General features: G+C 44.3%; 1 protein-coding gene and 1 long non-coding RNA gene across 9 annotated transcripts in view; one reads left to right on the top strand and one right to left on the bottom strand.

Annotated features, from left to right (window-relative positions):
• Window positions 1-22,056, bottom strand: part of LOC110526168 (neuron navigator 2) — a 343,510-nt gene that overhangs the window by 119,614 nt on the left and 201,840 nt on the right. For 7 of the 8 annotated variants that reach the window (XM_090238215.1, XM_090238214.1, XM_036980456.2 and 4 more), the window contains exon 1: window positions 11,924-12,883. The exons of the other annotated variant lie outside the window; for it this stretch is intronic. In XM_090238215.1, the coding sequence (XP_090094341.1) occupies window positions 11,924-12,178 (255 nt within the window). In that variant the 5' untranslated portion in view covers window positions 12,179-12,883. Of the gene's footprint in view, window positions 1-11,923; window positions 12,884-22,056 lie in introns of those variants that run through there. 8 annotated transcript variants of the gene reach the window in all.
• Window positions 1-22,056, top strand: part of LOC149982929 (uncharacterized) — a 216,261-nt gene that overhangs the window by 97,980 nt on the left and 96,225 nt on the right. The window lies entirely within an intron of this gene.

Raw genomic sequence — 22,056 nt, forward strand, 5'->3', positions numbered from 1 at the left:
GCTTTTGCCCACATCGTCATGTTTGGCATGGCAATCCCATAACGAGTTGGCAAGAGAGCCGAAACAGACCGGCAACCAGGCTAGAATACTAACTCTACCCAAACAAAACAGAATGAAATCTGATATCAAAGCAGATAGAGGCCGTTCCCTTGTGTCGCTTTGAGAAAGATAGAAACAGGTCCATGCCAATGAATCATTTATTATCCACGTATACATCTCTGTATTGATTCACCGCGGCTCTTCTTTATAGAAAGAACCTGCTAGTTCTATGGGGGGGGGGGGGGGGGGGAGCCAAGATCCTTATCCTGAAACAGAGTAACTCCAATATTATCGAAGAATCAAATGGTGCATGGGCAGCGTGTGACGTCTGTGTCTGAATTCGAGACGGAGGCAAGGCCTGCACTGATGGATTCATGGGCGAGCCATCTAGCCTTCGCTCAGTGGGAGGGGCAAAGAGGCGTGCCGCCAATATAGGCTCCCGTCAGAGACTTTCAATGTGGAACAAACACTAAAAGACAAGGACACACGTCCATATAGGAGCAGACGACAAAAAAAGACACACATAGCCTACATTTACACACACCCCCACCCCCTCTAATATTATACCTATTTCTGGTCTGATAAGATTCCACAGTGGACACAGCCCGCCACTGAGCGAGCAATGCCTGTGTTCTGTGGTCCTCACACATTGTAGACACCTGCTGTGCACACATTAGTCAAATGATTCAAACTAGTCCGGCGCGTGTTCACTGTACGTGAGCGTCAATGTGTGCGAGCTTCACTGTGTGTCGGTGGGGGATGAAGCCAGACAAACCTCTTCTCTTTTAGCTCGGACATGAAAATCACAGAGAGAAGAACGGGGGGAAAAGTTGTTATGGGGGAAAAGAACTGATAGTTACATATCACAATATTATTTTGGACAATATTATATTGATTCTTGGACCCCAAAAATGTATTATATATACTGTCAGGCCCTGATCTGTTTCACCTGTCTTTGTGCTTGTCTCCACTCTCCTCCAGGTGTCACCCATCTTCCTCATTATCCCCTCTGCATTTATACCTGTGTTTTCTGTCTGTTGCCAGTTTGTCTTGTTTGTTTCAGCCTTCCAGCGTTTTGTGTCTCAGCTCCTGCTTTTTCCAGTTTCTCTTTTTCTCGTCCTCCTGGTTTTTGACCCTTGCCTGTCCCTGTCCCTGACCCTGCCTGCCGTCCTGTACCTTGGCCCCTACTCTGGATTATCGACCCCTGCCTGCCTTGACCTGTCGTTTGCCTGCCCCTGTTACAATAAACCTTGTTTACACGGTCTGCACTTGGTACCTGATATATTTGGGATTTTTGGGATTTTTTCATTTTTGCTAAGTAGCCTTCTTTTTAAATGTTTTCAGCATTTTCATTTCCATGACTGATCAAAAGTAATTTCCTCATGCTCTGTCTGTCTGCAGCTGACAGTATTATATATATTTATTTTACCTTTATTTAACTAGACAGGTCAGTTAAGAAGAAATTCTTATTTTCAATGACAGCCTGGGAACAGTGGGTTAACTGCCTTGTTCAGGGGCAGAACGACAGATGTCGTACTCAGCTCGGGGATTCGATCTTGCAACCTTTTGGTTACTAGTCCAACGCTCTGATCACTAGGCTACGCTGCCGCCCCGGCTTATCTTCTATGACGATAACTGCTATTCCATTTGTTTTATAGGCTCACTACACATCCTGAGGAAAACGCATGTGAATCCATTCCCCTTCTCCTTTCCCTTTGTCTTGGTAAATGGCAATGAAGTCCGCCAGACCTCCAGCCAGTCTATCCACTGTGAGGGGGAATTAGCAATCGAATGCAGCAGGATATAGAGTCCAATCCCCCCCCCCCCTCCGTTCCCTTTCATTCTCACCTGCTGGACTCTATGGGTCTTTAGAAGGCCTAAACAACTGTTGGAATACGGGCACCATTAAAAGTCAATGGTCCCCTGAGACGATACTAGAGGTTAAGAGAGTTCCGGAGGCTGTTGATTGTAAAGAGGGTGTGGGGGAGGAAGGGAGAAGAGGAGAGAACTCTCTACCGCTAGTCGATCGATATCATTCCATTAAGGGTCATTTCATCCGATAAGAGTCCGCACGGTAATCAAATGTATTCACAAATACCACCAATCAAAAGCGTGGCCGCTATCTGAACCCAGCACCTGATCGGGTTCAAAGTCTTCAGAATGAAATTTGAGTCTTTGAATTCAATTGGACCCAATTACAATAATTCAAATGACTACATGCATTAACTACACATTATGCACATGCTCTTATCTGACGGTTGGATTAACGGAACTCTGTGTCAACGCTAAATCGCACGCGGGGACATAGATGAACATCTCGGCTTCCGGCGTCCCCGAAAATAATAAAGAAATGTCCTTCAGATATTAATCCCGCTCTCAGCAAAGCTCATTCTCTCTTGACTGAAGGTCCTCCTATATCCTGAATCGATATTTGCTTTGAGATAATTTGAGCAAATATTGGGAGAAATTAAACCTCTCCAAAAGGCGGTCATTGCTGTGTGCTTTTCATTTGGACACTAACGTAGATAAGCCCCAAGCCTTGGTTATGACTCTTAATGAGACCCAGGCTTCTCATAAAGACAGACTTAAAGCCTTTATCTGGAGAAATGCTTAATAAGATAGAGGTCTTATCACACTATGGGCAGATGGATGGATGTGTGTGTGTGTGCGCGTGTGTGTGCGTGTGTGTGTGTGTGTGTATGTGCGTGTGTGTGTGTGTGTGCGTGTGTGTGCGTGTGTGTGTGTGTGTATCAACTCATACTGTGTTCATATACTGTTGTTTACTCCCTGTGTATGTATTTCCTATATTGTCGACATAGTTTATCCTAATATACCTACTACTGTACATAACACCCTCATTTGCTCCAGAGGTGCTGCACCACTACGGCTGACCCTGTGAAACAACACATTTCCCTGCACCGATCCAGTGTACATGACAATAAAACAAAAACAAAAACAATTTGACAAATTGTACACATCACACACAGTATTTATATTCTCACTCTCAAATATATCGGCTTGGATTGACATTTCTTGATGAACAAAAACGAATGAAAATGTATTTCTATTGTATTTGCGAGACATTCTACTGCACTGTTGGAGCGAGTAACACAAGCATTTCGCCGCCCCTGCCATAACACCTGCAAATCTGTGTACGTCACCAGCAAACTTTGACTCAACGAGTTTTGTGTGGGTGCGGGCGTGCGTGGACATGTCCATTAAAAAGGTCTGTGACACACTTCCACAATAGGACAAGGGTCATTCACTACAGCCCTAGCTGTGACAGACAGATCAATGCCACAAATGAAGAAATTGAGCAAACAGAATGACATCCTTCCTTTACCTTTCTGTCTCCCTCTCCTCCGATATAGATTTTTCCCTCCAGTGAATAAGAAATAGTTCCAAATATGTGTTTATGGCTGAAAGAAGGAAGGTACGTTATCTCCACTGAACAAAAATATCAACGCAACAATGTCAAAGATTATAGATACCTTCTGATACCTTGTCGTCAGTGCTTAGACTTAATTCCCTGCCACCTCCCCTTAGACAGATTGAGGTGTTCAGCATCCTAGAAGCTCCTAGAATTTACAGTCCTTGTAGTTATTCCAACCTCCTCTCTTTGTCACTTCCACAGCCAAGGATAAAGGAACCAGCGACGATGCACAGTTGGATATGGAGGGAAGGGAGAGAGGGAAAGGAGTGGAGGGAGAGTGGGAAAGGAGAGGAGAGGAGGGAGAGTGGGGAAGGAAAGGAGGGAGAGTGGGAAAGGAGAGGAGGGAGAGTGGGGAAGGAGAGGAGGGAGAGTGGGAAAGGAGAGGAAGGGGAGTGGGAAAGGAGAGGAGGGAAAGTGGGAAAGGAGAGGAGGGAGAGTGGGAAAGGAGAGGAGGGAGAGTGGGAAAGGAGAGGAGGGAGAGTGGGAAAGGAGAGGAGGGAAAGTGGGAAAGGAGAGGAGGGAGAGTGGGAAAGGAGAGGAGGGAGAGTGGGAAAGGAGAGGAGGGAGAGTGGGGAAGGAGAGGAGGGAGAGTGGGAAAGGAGAGGAGGGAGAGTGGGAAAGGAGAGGAGGGAGAGAGGGAAAGGAGAGGAGGGAGAAAGGGAAAGGAGAGGAGGGAGAGTGGGAAAGGAGAGGAGGGAGAGTGGGAAAGGAGAGGAGGGAGAGTGGGAAAGGAGAGGAGGGAGAGTGGGAAAGGAGAGGAGGGAGAGTGGGAAAGGAGAGGAGGGAGAGAGGGAAAGGAGAGGAGGGAGAGTGGGAAAGGAGAGGAGGGAGAGAGGGAAAGGAGAGGAGGGAGAGTGGGGAAGGAGTGAAATATAGAGGCGGAGGAACAATAGAGGAGAAAAAGGATAAATAAAGTGTGAAATGTGATCCCTGGAGAGCAAAGAAAACACGGTCCTGAAAATACTTGGTAGAGAAGTGCTATGAATGCATGGTGAACGCACGCGCACACACACACACACACACACACACACACACACACACACACACACACACACACACACACACACACACACACACACACACACACACACACACAGCCCCCCCATGCACACACACACATCCTCGTTCAGAGGCATTCTCTAAATACATAGACAATGTTTTGTATAGTGAGCAGCATTTTTACACCATAGACAAGGAGTGGCAGCAATGCCCTTGACTGTGACAAACACGTCACACACCTTCACGCACGTCTCTCACACACACACGTGTACGTCTCTTACACGTCTCACACACACACACACACACACACCACACACACACACACACACACACACACACACACACACACACATACACACACACACACACACACACACACGCACACACACACACACACACGCACACACACACACACACACACACACACACACACACACACACACACACACACACACACACACACACCATTGATGGCCTTGACTAACTCCTTCCTGCCTGCATGGCAATTGTGCCAGTCTGGCTGTCTTCACTGCTGAGTACAAAAGGGAGAGGAGATGCAGTATGCTCACCACTAGAGGCCAGTAGAGGCTGCGTGTGTACTGCTCATCCCTCAATGTCAGTGGGCCAAGTGATGTGACTGGGAAGGTGATTTCCCTCTCCCATAAAGACTAGGAATGTGCATATTTCCCTTTCAAAATGATTTGATCCGTATCTAGATACATGGGCTCCGATACGACACAGGAACAATTCGTTTTTGTTTGAAATGTATGTGTATACCTGCTCGTCGAAAATCTAATTCCAAATAATATGGAGTTGGTCCTCCCTTTGCTGCTATAACAGCCTCCACTCTTCAGGGAAGGCTTTCCACTAGATGTTGGGACATTGCTTGCTTCCATTCAGCCACAAGAGCATTAGTGAGGTTGGGCACTGATGTTAGGCCTGGCTCGCAGTTGGCGTTCCAATTCATCCAAAAGGTGTTTGATGGGGTTGAGGTCAGGGCTTTGTGCAGGCCAGTTATGTTCTTCCACACCGATCTTGACAAACCATTTCTGTATGGACCTAGCTTTGTGCACGGGAGCATTGTCATGCTGAAACAGGAAAGGGCCTTCCCCAAACTGTTGCCACATATTTGGAAGCACAGAATCGACATCTAGAATGTCATTGTATGTTGTACCGTTAAGACTTCCCTTCACTGGAACTAAGGGGCCTAGCCTGAACCATGAAAAACAGACCCAGACCATTATTCCTCCTCCACCAAACTTTACAGTTGGCACTATGCATTGGGGCAGGTAGCGTTCTCCTGGCATCCGCCAAACCTAGATTTGTCCGTTGGACTGCCAGATGGTGAAGCGTGATTCTTCACTCCAGAGAACACGTTTCCACTGCTCCAGAGTCCAGTGGCGGCAAACTTTACACCACTTCGTTTGGCATTGTGCATGTTGATCTTAGACTTGTGTACGGCTGCCTGGGCATGGAAACCCATTTCATGAAGTTCCCGACGAACAGTTCTTGTGCTGACATTGCTCCCAGAGGCAGTTTGGATCTCCGAAGTGAGCGTTGCAAACGAGGAAAGGCAAGTTTTATGTGCTACGCACTTCACCACTCGGCGGTCCTGTTCTGTGAGCTTGTGTGGCCTACCACTTCACAAGAGAGCCGTTGTTGCTCCTAGGTGTTTCTACTTCACAGTAACAGCACTTACAGTTGACCAGGGAAGCTCTAGCAGGGCAGAAATGTTTTGAACTGACTTGTTGGAAAGGTGGCATCCTATGACGGTGCCACGTTGAAAGTCACTGAGCTCTTCAGTAGGGCCATTCTATTGCCAATTTTTGTCTATGGAGATTGCATGGCTGTGTGCTCGCTTTTATACACCTGTCAGCAATTAATTTGAAGGGGTGTTCACATACTTCTGTATATATATTGCATTACACTGGATTAATATACAGTTGCAAGACAAAGTGTGTGAACCCTGTGGAATTACCTGGATTTCTGCATTGATTACTCATAAAACAGTGGTCTGATCTTCATCTAAAATCACAATAATAGACAAACACAATCTGACTAAACGAATAACACACAAACAGTTGTGTTTTTCACATTTCTATTGAAGACACTGAGTAATCATTCACAGCGCAGGCTGGAAAAAGTAAGTGATCCTCTGCGATAACGACTTTGCCAAAAGCTATTTGGAGTCAGGTGTTTCAATTAAGGAGATGCGATTGGAGGTGTGGGTTGCACAGGTTCCCTGCCCTTTAAATAAAGGCACACAAAGCCTGGTTACTGACACATCTGTTCTTCTCCAGAAAGATTTGTGAACCGTGCCTCGATCCCACCAACTTTCACAGGACCTTAGAAGACGCATTATGGAGACGCACGAAGCTGGAAAAGGGTTACAAAAGCATTGCTAAAGACCTTCGGTGTTCACCAGTCCATAGTGAGACAAATTATCTACAAATGGAGAAGATTCAGGACCGTCGCTACTCTACCTGGGAGTGGGCGTCCTGCGAAGATCACCCCAAGAACACAAAGGGCAATCCTGGAAGAGGTGAGAAAGGAACCCAAGGCTAAAAGCAAAAGACCTGCAGAAAACTCTACAAACAACGAAAGTCTGTGTTCATGTGTCCACTATCGGGGAAAAAACACTGATCAACAATGGCGTTCATGGAAGGACACCGCGAAGGAAACAGCTGCTGTCTAAAAAAAAAACATTGCGGCACGTCTCAGGTTTTTCCCAAGACCACCTGGATGTTCCACAACGCTTCTGGGAAAATGTGCTGTGGACAGATGAGACAAAAGTTGCATTTTTTTGGAGAAATGCACAACGCTATGTGTGGAGGAAAAAGGGCACTGCACACCAACACCAAAACCTCATCCCAACTGTGAAGCATGGTGGAGGGGGGCATCTTGGTTTGGGCCTGCTTTGCTGACTCAGGGCCTGTAGGTCTTGTAATCATTGAGGGAACAATGAGTTCAAAAGTGTATCAAGACATTTTATAGGAGAATGTCAGGGCAGCAGTCCGTGACCTCAAGCTTAAGAGAGGTTGGGTGATGCAACAAGTGCGACAATGACCCAAAGTACACAAGTAAATCAACTAATGAATGGCTGAAAAGGAAGAAGATTCGTGCTTTGGAATGGCCAAGTCAGAGTCCGGACCTTAACCCAGTTGAGATGCTGTGGCATGACCTGAAGAGGGCTGTGCAATCAAGACAACCCAGAAACATTGATGAACTGAAACAAAATTCCTCCTCGCCATTGCACAAGTCTTATAAGGAGCTACAGGAAACGTTTGGTGGAGGTTGTTGCTTCTAAAGGAGAATCTACAAGTTTCTAAATTCAAGGGTTCACTTACTTTTTCCAGCCTCCACTGTGAATGATTACTCAGTGTCTTCAATAAAAATGTGAAAAGTGCAACTGTTTGTGTGTTATTAGTTTAGTCAGGTTGTGTTTGTCTATTATTTATTTATATATTTGTAATAATGACAATTACAGCAACACTGAATGAACAGTGTAGTTTAGTTTAACTTAATATAATACACCAATAAAATCAATCTAGCCTCAAATAAATAATGAAACATGTTCAATTTGGTTTAAATAATGCAAAAACAAAGTGTTGGAGAAGAAAGTAAAAGTGCAATATGTGCCATGTAAGAAAGCGAACATTTAGGTTCCTTGGTCAGAACATAAGAACATATGAAAGCTGGTGGTTCCTTTTAACATGAGTCTTCAATAAGAAGTTTTAGGTTGTAGTTATTATAGGAATTATAGGATTATTTCTCTCTATACCATTTGTATTTCATATACCTTTGACTATTGGATGTTCTTATAGGCACTTTAGTATTGCCAGTGTAACAGAATAGCTTCCGTCCCTCTCCTCGCCCCTATCTGGGCTCGAACCAGGAACACATCGATAACAGCTACCCTCGAAGCATCGTTACCCATCGCTCCACAAAAGCAGTCGCCCCTTGCAGCTCAAGGGGAACAACTACTTCAAGGTCTCAGAGCAAGTGAAGTCACCGATTGAAACGCTATTAGCGCGCACCCCGCTAACTAGCTCGGGAGTTGATAGACTTGAAGGCATAAACAGCTCAATGCTTTAAGCACAGCGAAGAGCTGCTGGCAAATGCATGAAAGTGCTGTTTGAATGAATGCTTACGAGCATGCTGCGCCCTAGCACTGCTCAGTCAGACTGCTCTATCAAACCATAGACTTAATTATAACATAATAACACGCAGAAATACGAGCCTTTAGGTCATTAATATGTTCAAATCCGGAAACTATCATTTTGAAAACAAAACGTTTATTCTTTCAGTGAAATATGGAACCGTTCCGTATTTTATCTAACGGGTGGCATCCATAAGTCTAAATATTTCTGTTACATTGCACAACCTTCAATGTTATGTCATAATTACGTAACATTCTGGCAAATTTGTTTGCAACAAGCATGCAATGAACGCAAGAGAAGTGACACAATTTCCCTAGTTTAATATTGCCTGCTAACCTGGATTTCTTTTAACTAAATATGCAGGTTTAATCAAATATACTTCTGTTTATTTATTTTAAGAAAGGCATTGATGTGTATGGTTAGGTACATTCGTGCAACAATTGTGCTTTATTCACAAATGCGCTTTTGTTACATCATCCCCCGTTGGCGAAGTTGGCTGTTTTTGTTAGGAAGAAATAGTCTTCACACAGTTTGCAACGTGCCAGGCAGCCCAAACTGCTGCATATACCCTGACTCTGTTGCACAGAACGCAAGAGAAGTGACACAATTTCACTAGTTAAAAGAAATTCATGTTAGCAGACAATATGAAATAAATAGACAGGTTTAAAAATATATACTTCTGTGTATTGATTTTAAGAAAGGCATTGATGTTTATGGTTAGGTACACATTGGTGCAACGACAGTGCTTTTTTCGCGAATGCGCTTGTTACAACTAGTTAGGGATAGGGGGGACGCAAATGTCTCAACTGGCCAATTGCCAGGGAAAATGCAGAGCGCCAGATTCAAATAAAATACTATAAAATTCAAACTTTAATTAAATCACACATGTAAGATACTCAATTAAAGCTACACTCATTGTGAATCCAGCCAACATATCAGATTTTAAAATGGCTTTTCGGCGAAAGCATAAGAAGCTATTATCTGATGATAGCACCAGCAGTAAACAAAGGGCTTGGCATATTTCAACCCTGCAGGCGCTACACAAAACACTGAAATAAAATATAAAACATGCATTACCTTTGACGAGCTTCTTTTGTTGGCACTCCAATATGTCCCATAAACATCACAATTGGTCCTTTTGTTCGATTAATTCCGTCCATATATATCCAAAATGTCCATTTATAAAGCGTGTTTGATCAAGAAAAAACATCTTACAAAAAACGCAACGTCACTACGAAATATTTCAAAAGTTGCCTATAAACTTTGCCAAAATATTTCAAACTACTTTTGTAATACAACTTTAGGTATTTTTAAACGTTAATAATCGATCAAATTGTAGACGGGGCAATCTGTGTTCAATACAGGAATTAAAACAAACCAGCGCTATTGGGCACGCTATTTATCCAAAAGTGAAAATTCTGCCCCCTAGCCCCAAGAGCACCCGTTTGGCGAAGTAGGCTATGATTCAGGACAAGCTAGATAAACTTGTGATATCATCAACCATGTGTAGTTAACTAGTGATTATGTTAAGATTGATTGCTTTTTATAAGATATGTTTAATGCTAGCTAGCACCTTACCTTAGCTCCTTGCTGCACTCGCGTAACAGGTAGTCAGCCTGCCACGCAGTCTCCTCGTGGAGTGCAATGTAATCGGCCATGATCGGTGTCCAAAAATGCCGATTACCGATTGTAATGAAGACTTGAAATCGGCCCTAATTAATCGGCCATTCCGATTATATCGGCCATTACGATTAATTGGTCGACCTCAACCATCAATGCAGAAATCCAGGAAATCCAGGTAATTCCAAAGGGTTCACAAACTTTTTCTTGCAACTCTATATTAATCCTAGAAAACTGAAGGAGAAAGGGCGCAAAAGAGTCGGAGACAAACAGAGAGAGAGAGAGAGAGAGAGAGAGAGAGAGAGAGAGAGAGAGAGAAAGACAATTATTAGAATGGAAGCCCCACAGCAATCAGAACCCTCTAGAGATGATCATCTAATTCCCTCCTTATCACCCTGTTTGTTTCTGGCCAGAGACTGTGATAGGATTCACCCAGGAGAGGATAGAGAGAGCAGAGAGAGGCCAGGGCCAGACCCCATGCAGCCATGGAGAACTGTGTCAACCCAGAGCAGCCATGGAGAATTGTGTCATCTCTGGACCAAACATAAATGTTCTCCTCCCAACTCTCTTGCCTTTGCACTCCTAGGAGAGGAGAGTAAGACGGGGGAGAGAGGAACAGGGAGAAAAAAATGGATGAGGGTGAGGGAAGCATGGTGGTTCCCAGGCAATGATTCTGTGTAATTAGGCTGTAGTGAAGGGAACCATGGTTGGCCAAGGTAGATTAACTACTGTATTCTGGTACAGAGGCAAAGCCTACAAGTCTCATAGGGATTGGGCCACCACAGAGCATCCTCTGACAGGACTGGATAGAGAGGTCTTGCTTTTTGGAGACTCGACGAACACACATAGACACATGTATACTATAAACACAGCCTGTGTGTAGTGATCCATGGCCTATAGTCACAGCGGTGGCATGGCTGTCTCTCTCTGTTAGACTGAGCTAACACACACAGAGAGAGAGAGAAAGAGAAACTGGGTCACACAGGAAAACGTGATGAGCTGCCTTAATAAATCACACTATCAGTAAGCTACATGTAATAACACAGGGATGACTTGTGGCCAGTGTGTTATTAAATTGTTTCTGTTCTTTAATTTTTTTTTTTTTTTTTAAAGTCGCTCCAAGTCAGGTTTTGGTACGGACACGTTGCCAAGCACTTGCTCAAACTCAAACACAACACACACACACTTGCGCCCCCCCCATCCCCCACCCCCCACCGCCCAGCCTTACATGGCATTCAAACGATCGCTCTCTCCGTGGAGGCATTTCTGCAGGGTTGCTAAGCAGACCAATAACTCGCAAACAAACCAAAACATCCACCCTGCTGGTCCTGATAGTCAGTTTGCCTGCTAGCCTGCCTGGACACTGGCAAAGTCCATGCTAAGACACTTTTACATTCAAGGGCATGCATTCAAGGAATCACATCACTTCCTTGAAGGGGTAACAAATCAATGCAGAACCACCTAGCTACAGTAAAAACAGCAGCACAAACACACACACCGGTGTAGAATAGAGAGAGTGAGAGAAAGAGGTGTGGATAAAGGGAGTGAGAGCGAGAGATGGCGATCCACCGATAGAGAGAAAGAGGGGAAAGACAGAGTGACGGAGACAGAGGGACAGAGAAAATAGAGCGACAGAAGACGAGAACGATGGAGCAGTGTGTTTCTCTCTAACCTGCGTGTCAATTCCACCGTCTGTCGCTGGAGCACTCTTGGTTTTGGGGGCTCCCCAGACTCCCTGGTTGTGTCCCGAGCCCCCCTGGGGACCCACTGTGGGAATGTGTCTGTAGGAGGGCTTGAGGGGCATGGGCAGAGGTAGGGGCAGGGTGAGGGGGCGTGAGGGCACCTGTGGAATGGGCAGAGCGCTGTGCACCGGCTTGGGTTTGGGCAGTCCCGACTTCATCTTAGAGGCCAGCAGAATGGCGGGCATCTTCCTCTGGGGTACCAAATAGTTTCAGACACACACACACACACACACACACACACACACACACACACACACACACACACACACACACACACACACACACACACACACACACACACACACACACACACAGTACTGTCCGACCACACTCAAGCAGTTAAGCCGACGCTGTCCTCCCAGTAAACAAACAGTCTTACCAGCTGGAATACGAGAGTGGGATAATAAGACACAGTCAATGTGTCGGGAAGTGTACGTGTGGTCTTCCTGAATCCTGACGCTCCTATCTTTAAGAGGAGGGATCTGAGTCTCGATCCGACAGTGGGAGCATTAGTCCAGGTCCAGCTCTCTCCCTAAGATCCCACCTGTTCCCTGGCTGCAATCCCTGCTCCGGTCTATTAGGAATACCGGTATTCCCAGTTTTTTACCGGTATTCCCAGTCTCTTACCGGTATTCCCAGTCTCTTACCGGGAATTCCCTGTACTCTGATGCAGGAGTTGGCAGTGTTCCATTTGCCCAGATGCAGTGAGTATTCGTCGAGGGAGTCTCTTCCTGGTGAGCTGAGTTAATTATCTTCTCTGGATGAGAGATGGACAAACACCTTGCTCCCTCGAGGAAATGAGGAGGAAGAAGGGAATGAGGAAAATGAGGAAAAAACGAGAGAACAGCAACAGAGGACCACTCGCTTCGGCGACCGCTCTGCCTGTGACTGCACTGCACTGACTGCCCTCTCTCTATTCCTCCTCCTCCAACTCCCTCAATCCCTCCCTCCCCAGTATTAGCCCTGTAGCAGGTGTGGCTTAGGGGTAGTGGAGGACGGACATGTTTGGATGACAGCCTTAGGCGTGCTCTCTCCCTCTCCTTCCTTTCTCACTCTCCCTTCCTCCTCCCTCCCTCATTCCAGTTTGGTAGGGTTGGATGAGAGGACTAGAGGGAGAGTTGTAGCCACTGTAGAGACAGGCAATGTATTTCGTAAAGTCATACACACTGTGCAGACTAAGATCAACTGCTGAGATACACATTATCACACAAAAAGTTGGTGTGTGTGTGTGTGTGTGTGCAAATAGCTCTGAGTGTTTGTGTGTGTGTGTGTGTGTGTGTGTGTGTGTGTGTGTGTGTGTGTGAGCGTGTGAGCGTGTGTGCATGTGTGTGTGTGTGTGTGTGTGTGTGTGAGCGTGTGTGCGTGTGAGCGTGTGTGTGCGTGTCTTTTAAAAAATATATATACTTATTTTTTATTGTAGGAACACAAAGAACAAATAAAATCAAATAAAAGAACAACAAAAAAAGATCTGGCAGTTACAGTGCACTTCATACCTTCATCATCATATCATCATATTCGTTACATTGACATCTTTGAATTAGACCTTTTCCAAGTACGAAACCCATTTTCCCCAGTATTCTTGACCTCTCTCCTGCTGAGTTCTTAAAGCAAAGGTCATACGCTCCATGTGGTGTATATCTTCTACAATGTCTATCCATTGTGTCACTGTGGGAGGGTCTTTTTGTAACCATTTCCTAGTGACAGCCTTTTTACTGGCTGCCAGTAGGACCTTCAAGAGGTACTTTTCTCTATTGTGTAAGTTATCAGGTATTTCACCCATGTACAAAGAAATGAATGTTTGTTCTATGTCAAATCCCATTATTTTTCCAATGTTAGATCTTATTTCTCCCCAGTAAGTTTCGATTGCGGGGCAAGTCCAAAAGATATGAGAGTGGTCCGCCCTCAATAGACCGCATTCTCTCCAACAAGGGTGTAGTGAGCCAGTCTGTTTTGATTTCAGTTTAGGTGTTATGAAGAAACCTATAACATTCTTCCAACAGAATTCTCTCCATGACCTTGAGTTGGTGGAGCTTTGTTGAGTCTCTAATATGTTCAACCATGTTTCATCAGTTATTTCAATGTTAAGTTCCTCCTCCCATTTCTTTTTAATATAGTTTGTAGAATGTTTCTTTGAGGATTGAATACCCAAGTAGAGATTTGAAATAGTTTTATTTTGTTACTCCCCAAGTTGTATGTGTTAGTGAATGCTTGGATTCATTTTGGAGGTGCTCGAGGGTCAGTCACTTTTATCTCCCTTAAGAAATAGTGTCGAACTTGTAAAAATCTTGTTTATCCAAGCCATGTTTTTTTTTACTTAGGTCCTGGAAGTTATCTAGGTTCCCATTCCTTATAATTGTACTGAATGATGTGATGCCTTTCTGCGTCCATTGTTTAAACCTGCTGTCCTGAGTTGCAGTGATGAAGCTGGGGTCGTATGCGGGCCAACTCAGCAGTTTGATCTCTCTGTCTAAATTATTTTGCTTAACTACCCTAAACCATGTCTTCAGAGAGCTGTACATAGTCTATCGGTAAATAGCCCACCCTATTTACCTACCTCATCCCCATACTGTTTTTATTTATTTACTTTTCTGCTCTTTTGCACACCAGTATATCTTCCTGCACATGACCATCTGATCATTTATCACTCCAGTGCTAATCTGCTAAATTGTAATTATTCACCTACCTCCTCATGCCTTTTGCACACAATGTATATAGACTCTTTTTTTCTTTTTTTCTACTGTGTTATTGACTTGTTAATTGTTTACTCCATGTGTAACTCTGTGTTGTTGTCTGTTCACACTGCTATGCTTTATCTTGGCCAGGTCGCAGTTGTAAATGAGAACTTGTTCTCAACTAGCCTACCTGGTTAAATAAAGGTGAAATAAATAAAACATTTAAAAAAGAGAAATGAATCCACTGATTTTGTCTATTGTACAGTACTAGGGCTTGGGTTTTGTGTACGTTAAGCATATACCCTAAATATGTTCCAAATGTTTGTAAAACATCCGTCAATCTAGGTACACTTGAGCCTGGGTCTTTAAGGAATAACAGAACGTCATCAGCATACATGCATATCTTATGTTCACTGCCTCTTATTGTTATTCCCCCTAATGTTGGGTCCTGTCTTATTGCCTGTGCTAATGGTTCGAGGTACAAGGAGAAGAGCGTGGGTGAAAGATTACAGCCTTGTCTTGCCCCTCGCTCTAATTTTAGCGTTTGTGTCAAATGTCCATTTATCTTTATTCTAGCGGTCGGACATGAATACAGTGTTTTGATGCACTGTATCACTTCTTTGTTGAAACCAAATCGTTCCATAACTTGGAATAGGTAATCCCATCCCACTGAATCAAATGCTTTTTCTGCATCTAGGCTGATTAATATTGCACTTGTCTTATTCTGAGTAATGTGGTCCATGACATGTAGTGTTCTCCTTACGTTGTCCTGCGTCTGCCTATTTCGTATGAAACCAGTTTGATCTCCGTCAATCAATTCTGGGTTAAGTTCTCCATTCTTTTGACTATTATTGATGCATATAGTTTATAATCTGTGTTAAGAATTGCGATAGGTCTATATGAACTGCATTCTTTCTTATCTTTACCCTCTTTTGTGATTACTGATATGATGGCCTCTCTCCATGACGGTGGGAGACCCCCCTCCCTCAGAGTCCAGTTAAAACAGGCCTTAAGTAGAGGTGCTAGTTGTTCTCTGAAGGTCTTGAACCATTCTGAAGGGAAGCCATCAGTGCCTGGAGACTTGTTGACTTTTTGTTGAGATATTGCTTTATTAATTTCTTCGGTGGATATTTCTAAAGTTAGTCAATCATTTTGCTCTGTCCCAATTGAGGGGAGATCAAGTGAGTTCAAAAAGTGCTCTATTGTCTGTGCAACTGCCTTCTCTGGTTGCTTGTACAGATTTGTGTAATATGATTCAAATGCATTCTGTATTTCATCTAATTTGCATGTGATCTTTTTTGTTTTGGGGTCTTTTATTTTGAAAATGGTATTCTGTGCTTGTTGTTTCCTGAGTCTCCATGCTAGTAATTGGGTTGCCTCTGAGCCTGCTTCATAACATCGTTGTTTCAGGAACCTGAGCTTTTCCTCTACTTCTTCTCTATAAATCTGGTCAATTTTCTGTTTTACCTTTTGAATCTCTCGTGATATAAGAGGGTCTTTGTGTTGACTGTGAGACCGTTCTAAGTTTCTTAGGTTTCCTGTAATTTCAGCAGTTTCTGTGCTTTAATCTTTTTCTTGAGAGATGATGCGGCTATGATCTTCCCTCTAATAGCCGCCTTAGCTGCATCCCACAATATAGCGGGAGATACTTCCCCATTATCATTATTCTCCAGAGAGATGTTCAATTCTGACTTTATTGATTCCTTGAATGCTGGATCATTCAGCATGCTTGTATTAAGTCTCCATGAAGTATTTATTGGTTTGCTATCAAGGTGTAGAGTTAGGTAAACTCCATTGTGATCTGTCGCTCTGCCCGATCCTACAATCCTTAAGCCTGTTTCTATCTGCACTGTACATAAGAAAGTAGTCTAACCTGGACTATTCAGTGTGGCGGGCTGAGTAAAAAGTATATTCCTTCTCGGTCTTGTGGGTGTCAACGCCATACACCGAGCAGTCCTAGATCCTGCAGTATCCTATTGATCTTTTTGGCAACTAGGCTCATTTTCCTATTTTGATTTGTGCTGTCCAATTTTGAGTTTAGAATTGTGTTAAAGTCCCCTCCACAGATAAGAGTGCCAGTGGTTTCTGTGGCAATTCAATCAAACGCCTTCCCGTAGAAGACCATGTCACTCCCCGGGGTTGCGTGTACATTAAATAATGTAACTTCCTTGTTATCCAGTTTACATTTAACAAGTATAAATCTACCCTCCTTGTCTTTTATTTCTGACATAAACTCAAAACAAACTGAATTTGGGATCAAGATTGCAACTCCCCTTCTACCCATTTTGTAAGAAGAAAAAAAAGTGTTCCTATATCCCATTTTCTTGAGTTTCTCGTGTTCAGGTGTGGATAAGTGAGTTTCCTGCCAGAATAGTAAGTCAACTCTCTCCCGTTTCATCTCTGCTATTACCTTATTTCTCTTGATGTCACTCCCCAGTCCGTTTACATCGAGACTGATGACCTTAAATTCCCCATGATGCATCGATATAAACAAAAAACCCTGTGCACCATATCTGCCTGCTTATCATGAACCTAAAAATGAACGAAAAATCAAGAACGATAATAAAGTAAACCAAAGTAGGAAAATATTTTGGTATTTGGACTCCCATGTCAGAGGACTGTCTCTTGCCTCTGGGGTTTGAGGGGATGAGCCTGTCCGCAGGATGGGCCCCTCGCTCAGATATGAAAATGCGTGACGTAGTCACAAACAAGACCTGGTGGAACCGAAAATAATAAGGGCGCCTATTTCGTCGCTTATACACATCGGTTAATTACAAGTGAAAACTCTATCGGTCATATCATGAATCCTCACCTTGATGTGCCCTTCTGTCGCCCCGTTGTCAATGTGTCATTAATCCTCAGCTAATATATATGTTATTAACGTGACGCTACTTAGTGTGTTAATTAACAACACATGCTTTTGGCTACTCACCCTTGTTCTGCATTGGGGGAAAATAGGGGATATGTTTTACCTATTGCAATGTCAACCGTAGCAACCCAAAGTCTTAACAGCTCGCGGTAACTATTCATTCTGTTAAATCTGATTCCGTGTCTTACATCTTCCTGTTGGAAATGCCCGAGTCTCTCTCGGATGTGAACGTCCTCTCGCCGAGATGGTTTCCCTCTTTCTCCATGACCCTGCTTGTCGACAACGATCCATGAGGAGAGCTTGCTCGAGTCTTTACGCTGGCGATGTCGCCTTTCTCCTGGCGGTATACTCCACTGGGAAGCCCCTTGACTTCAGGTCCTCAGCCGCCTCGTCTGCACGCTCGTGTGTAACCGGGCCATTTTCCAGAAATACCCGCCTTTTTGCCGGGTATGGTGTTTGGAAGCGAACACCCTTCTCTTTAAGTGCTTTGTTAATGTATTCTTTCCTTCTTTTCAGTCTCTCACCCGCGTGGTCATGATCAAAGAACACTCGTTTGGCCTCGGAAGTTAACAGGCTTTTTCCAGGTTGCATGTAAGACTTTCTCTTTGACTGAGAATTTTAGGAACCGTACTACTATGGATCTTGGTGGGGCGCCGCCGGGGGGGTTTGAGGCCAGAGCTCGGTGTGCTCTCTCGATTCCCAGGTCAGTGTCGTCTTCAAGTATGCCCTTGAATAGACCTACCACGAAGTTGGGCATAGAGTCTTTTTCTGCGCCCTCTACTACGTTATACAGTCTAATGTTGTTTTGAAGTGAGAAACCTTTGAGTTCTGTCACTTTTGCCTGTAGTGCGTGTTGGCTTTTCAGTGACTGTTCAAGTATTTCCTTGTCTGAGGAGGTCCATGTGTCCGTTTCCCCAATGCGCTGTTCTGAGTCCCCCATTCTTGTAGATATGCTGTGAAGTTCTCATTTGTTTTCTTCCAGTTTCTGGTTAATGTCCTTCTTGAACTAATTTAGTAATATTCTTACATCTTTTCGGTGTTCCTCTCGTAAGCCTATGAGCGACCTCGCCTAATTCCTCCTTCATCACCTCACGAAATGAGGGTTCTTTTGCTGCTGCTATCTTATTTGCGCTAGCATTAGCCATTTCGGGTTCATCGACGATTAGATCTTCTGCTGTCTTGTTACGGGCTGTTGTTGTTGCTCCGCGACCTTTTCCTATTTTCCCCTTTTCCATAAGTTATCATAATGCTCGGAGTAAATACTTGAATTTAGGGGGGGAAATACCCAACCGATGTGCAGTACGAAAAACTAGGCAGATATTTCCTAAGTTGCGTCACCGAAGCCCCTGTGTGTGCATGTCTGAGAGACAGCCGGGCTCTGGGCCACTGCCTACTCCTGTGTTGAGAGCGATTTCTGCTAGGAAAGGATGCCCTGCTCCTGTTCCGCCATCACATTTTCCTCTCTCTCTCTTCCTCTTCCTCTTCTCCTTCTCTCTCTCAGTCTTTCTCTGTTCCCTTTTCTATTCCAGATGACACCGACACAGTTAAAAGCAGGCTCCAACATCATGCAACATCAAGCATGTAACACACAGCATGTAACACGCAGCATGTAACACACAGCATGTAACACACAGCATGTAACACACAGCATGTAACACACAGCATGTAACACGCAGCATGTAAGACACAGCCTGTAACACACAGCATGTAACACACAGCATGTAACACGCAGCATGTAACACGCAGCATGTAACACACAGCATGTAGCACACAGCATGTAACACACAGCATGCAACACTGGATGCTTTCTCAGGTCTCTGATTCTTACGGACCCGTGCCCAGTGGCAGGAGACCAGACCACGATTAGAGATAGGCCCTAATTTACTAACAATCTTATTCTATATCAGGCTACAGAGCTTATGCAAATGGTTTATTAATCTGCTCCGGAGCTGAAGTTCAACGTGAAGGACTGACAGCAACAGCAGAGCATTAAAACACACTCTCTAATCACAAGACAAAAGGGAGAGAATTGGAGAAGGCAACAAACACACACACAGTGAAGGCGGGGGGGGGGGGACATTTGAGGGGGGGGACATCATTGGATCCTTTCTGGAGGCCCCCAATCCCCGTTCGTATGTTAATGATAATCTGATTAGCATACCTCTAAATCGTGGAAATGTTCCCTCATATCTGATTACGAGTGTCTATTTTTGGATCGGGTTCACGTGTCCAATGACAGTTGCAAGAAAACGTTTGGGAACCCTTTGGAAGTACCTGGGTTTCTGCATTGATTGCTCATAAAATGTGGTCTGATCTTCATCTAAGCTCACAAGAGTAGACAAACACAATCAGACTGAACTAATAACACGCAAACAGTTGCACTTTTCACTTTTTTTAAAATTGAAGACACTGAGTAATCATTCACAGCGCAGGCTGGAAAAAGTGTTTGACCATTATTGTGACTTAGATGGAGATCAGATCACATTTCATCAGCAATCACTGCAGGAATCCAGGTCATTTCAAAGAGTTCCCACGCTACTTCTTCATGCAGCTGTATATTTCTATGGTCAAAGCAATGCAAAACAGGATGGAGTTGAGCATATAGCCCAGTCTGACTGAATACAGTAACGTGTCCCCCATTTGAATGTCAGTGTGTCTTACTGTATAAATAGTGGGGCATCGCTGGACAGGGCTACAGGGGTAATGGAACATACAGAGATGCTGCCTGGGTTCGACATGTGTTTCCTAGATGTTCACCCTTTCTATCCATTCAGGAAACAGACCAGGAACAGATCATCGTCAAATCTCTCAGAGGTCATGGAGAGAGTGAGTGTGTGTGTGTGTGTGTGTGTGTGTGTGTGTGTGTGTGTGTGTGTGTGTGTGTGTGTGTGTGCGCGTGTGTGTGACTGAAGACGGGACGCTGAACTGACAAGGACGGCCGGGCATTCGTGCAGGTGAGTTTCTGCTGTAACGTGGACTCTACGACGTGATCACGTTGAGCAAGGTGTTGTAGCGAACAAGTCTTTGTTCGCCTAGGCAACACCCACTCCCTGCATCAGATGCAGTTTTTTAAAAGAGGCCATTTCAGCGGATATTACGGTGAACGCAGTCATTTTGGCTGACCAATACCCGTCGTCCAAAAAAGCCCAACAGAATGTTTCACTACTGTCACGCCCTGACCTTAGAGAGACGTTTTTATTCCTCTATTTGGTGAGGTCAGGGTGTGATTTGGGTAGGCATTCTATGTTTTCTATTTCTATGTTTTTGGCCGAGTGTGGTTCCCAATCAGAGGCAGCTGTCTATCGTTGTCTCCGATTGGGAATCATACTTAGGCAGCCTTTTTCCCACCTAATGTTGTGGGTAATTATGTATTTTCTGTGTGTGTTTGTGTGCGTCACGGTTGAGTCACGTTCGGTTTCTGTTGACCTGGTTTTTTTTTGTGTGTGAAAGTTTCACTTTATTAAAAAATGTGGAATTACGCCTTGGCTCATCTCTGACAGGGAGTTTGAAGACAGCGAACGTGACAACTACTCCATGGTTTATCCACAATTCCTAGCACCGACATGTCACTGCCAAGCTCCGGGGAAAACTCTCAGGGGAAAATAAGAGGAGAAAAAAAAAATGTATGTCTTTATGTGATTTCAACTTTGAAGTTAGCTGGATGACAGTCCAGTACATTCTCATAACACGTCAAGCCTACTGTAAAGTGTGTTATTTCAATGTAATAACTAACACCCTCGGTACAGCCACAGAGATATAATGACACCAATGTGAATATATCTACTATATATTTACCTCACTATTCATGTAGCCTACAATTGTGTGCGCAGGAAGATGAAAGGTGGGGTATTTGTTATGAGTTAAACCAGTGTGTTGGCTTACATTAAACCCTTATCCAAACATGGACTTCTCTGATGACTCGGTCAACTGAAACGTGCAATGCATCTTCTCAAAGACACACGCACACACACACACGCGCACACACACACACACACACACACACACACACACACACACACACACACACACACACACACACACACACATTTTCCTGGTTGTTTTCTTAAGCAGAGTGTGTGGGTATTTGGCAAACCTTTCTAATGGTAACAATGACTTGACATTTTCACTGTGGCAATGGTGAATCTACAGCTTGAGTCAACCCAACCAATCTATTCACTCACCACCCAGGACAGATGGAGGGTATCACGCACACACACACACACACACACACACACACACACACACACACACACACACACACACACACAGTTAACTAACAGTGACCCCACCAGGCCTGAGCCACACAAAGAGGACAGTCCATTAGTGCCAGAGAGATGTAGGGCTCTGTCTCCGGGTGTCACAGTGAACATAGCTCACTGTCAAGACACACGACCGTATCACATCCTCACAGCTAAGAGCAGCAGTTTTCCCAAACCACTTGGCCTGAGCAGGGAAAACCCCGGATCAAAGTTATCCTGGTCAGGAAAAAATGTATTGCCTTACTCATATAACTCGTGAACAA

This window comes from Oncorhynchus mykiss, chromosome 6, assembly GCF_057628025.1.
Source record: "Oncorhynchus mykiss isolate SJ-2025 chromosome 6, ASM5762802v1, whole genome shotgun sequence".
Classification (NCBI taxonomy): domain Eukaryota; kingdom Metazoa; phylum Chordata; class Actinopteri; order Salmoniformes; family Salmonidae; genus Oncorhynchus; species Oncorhynchus mykiss.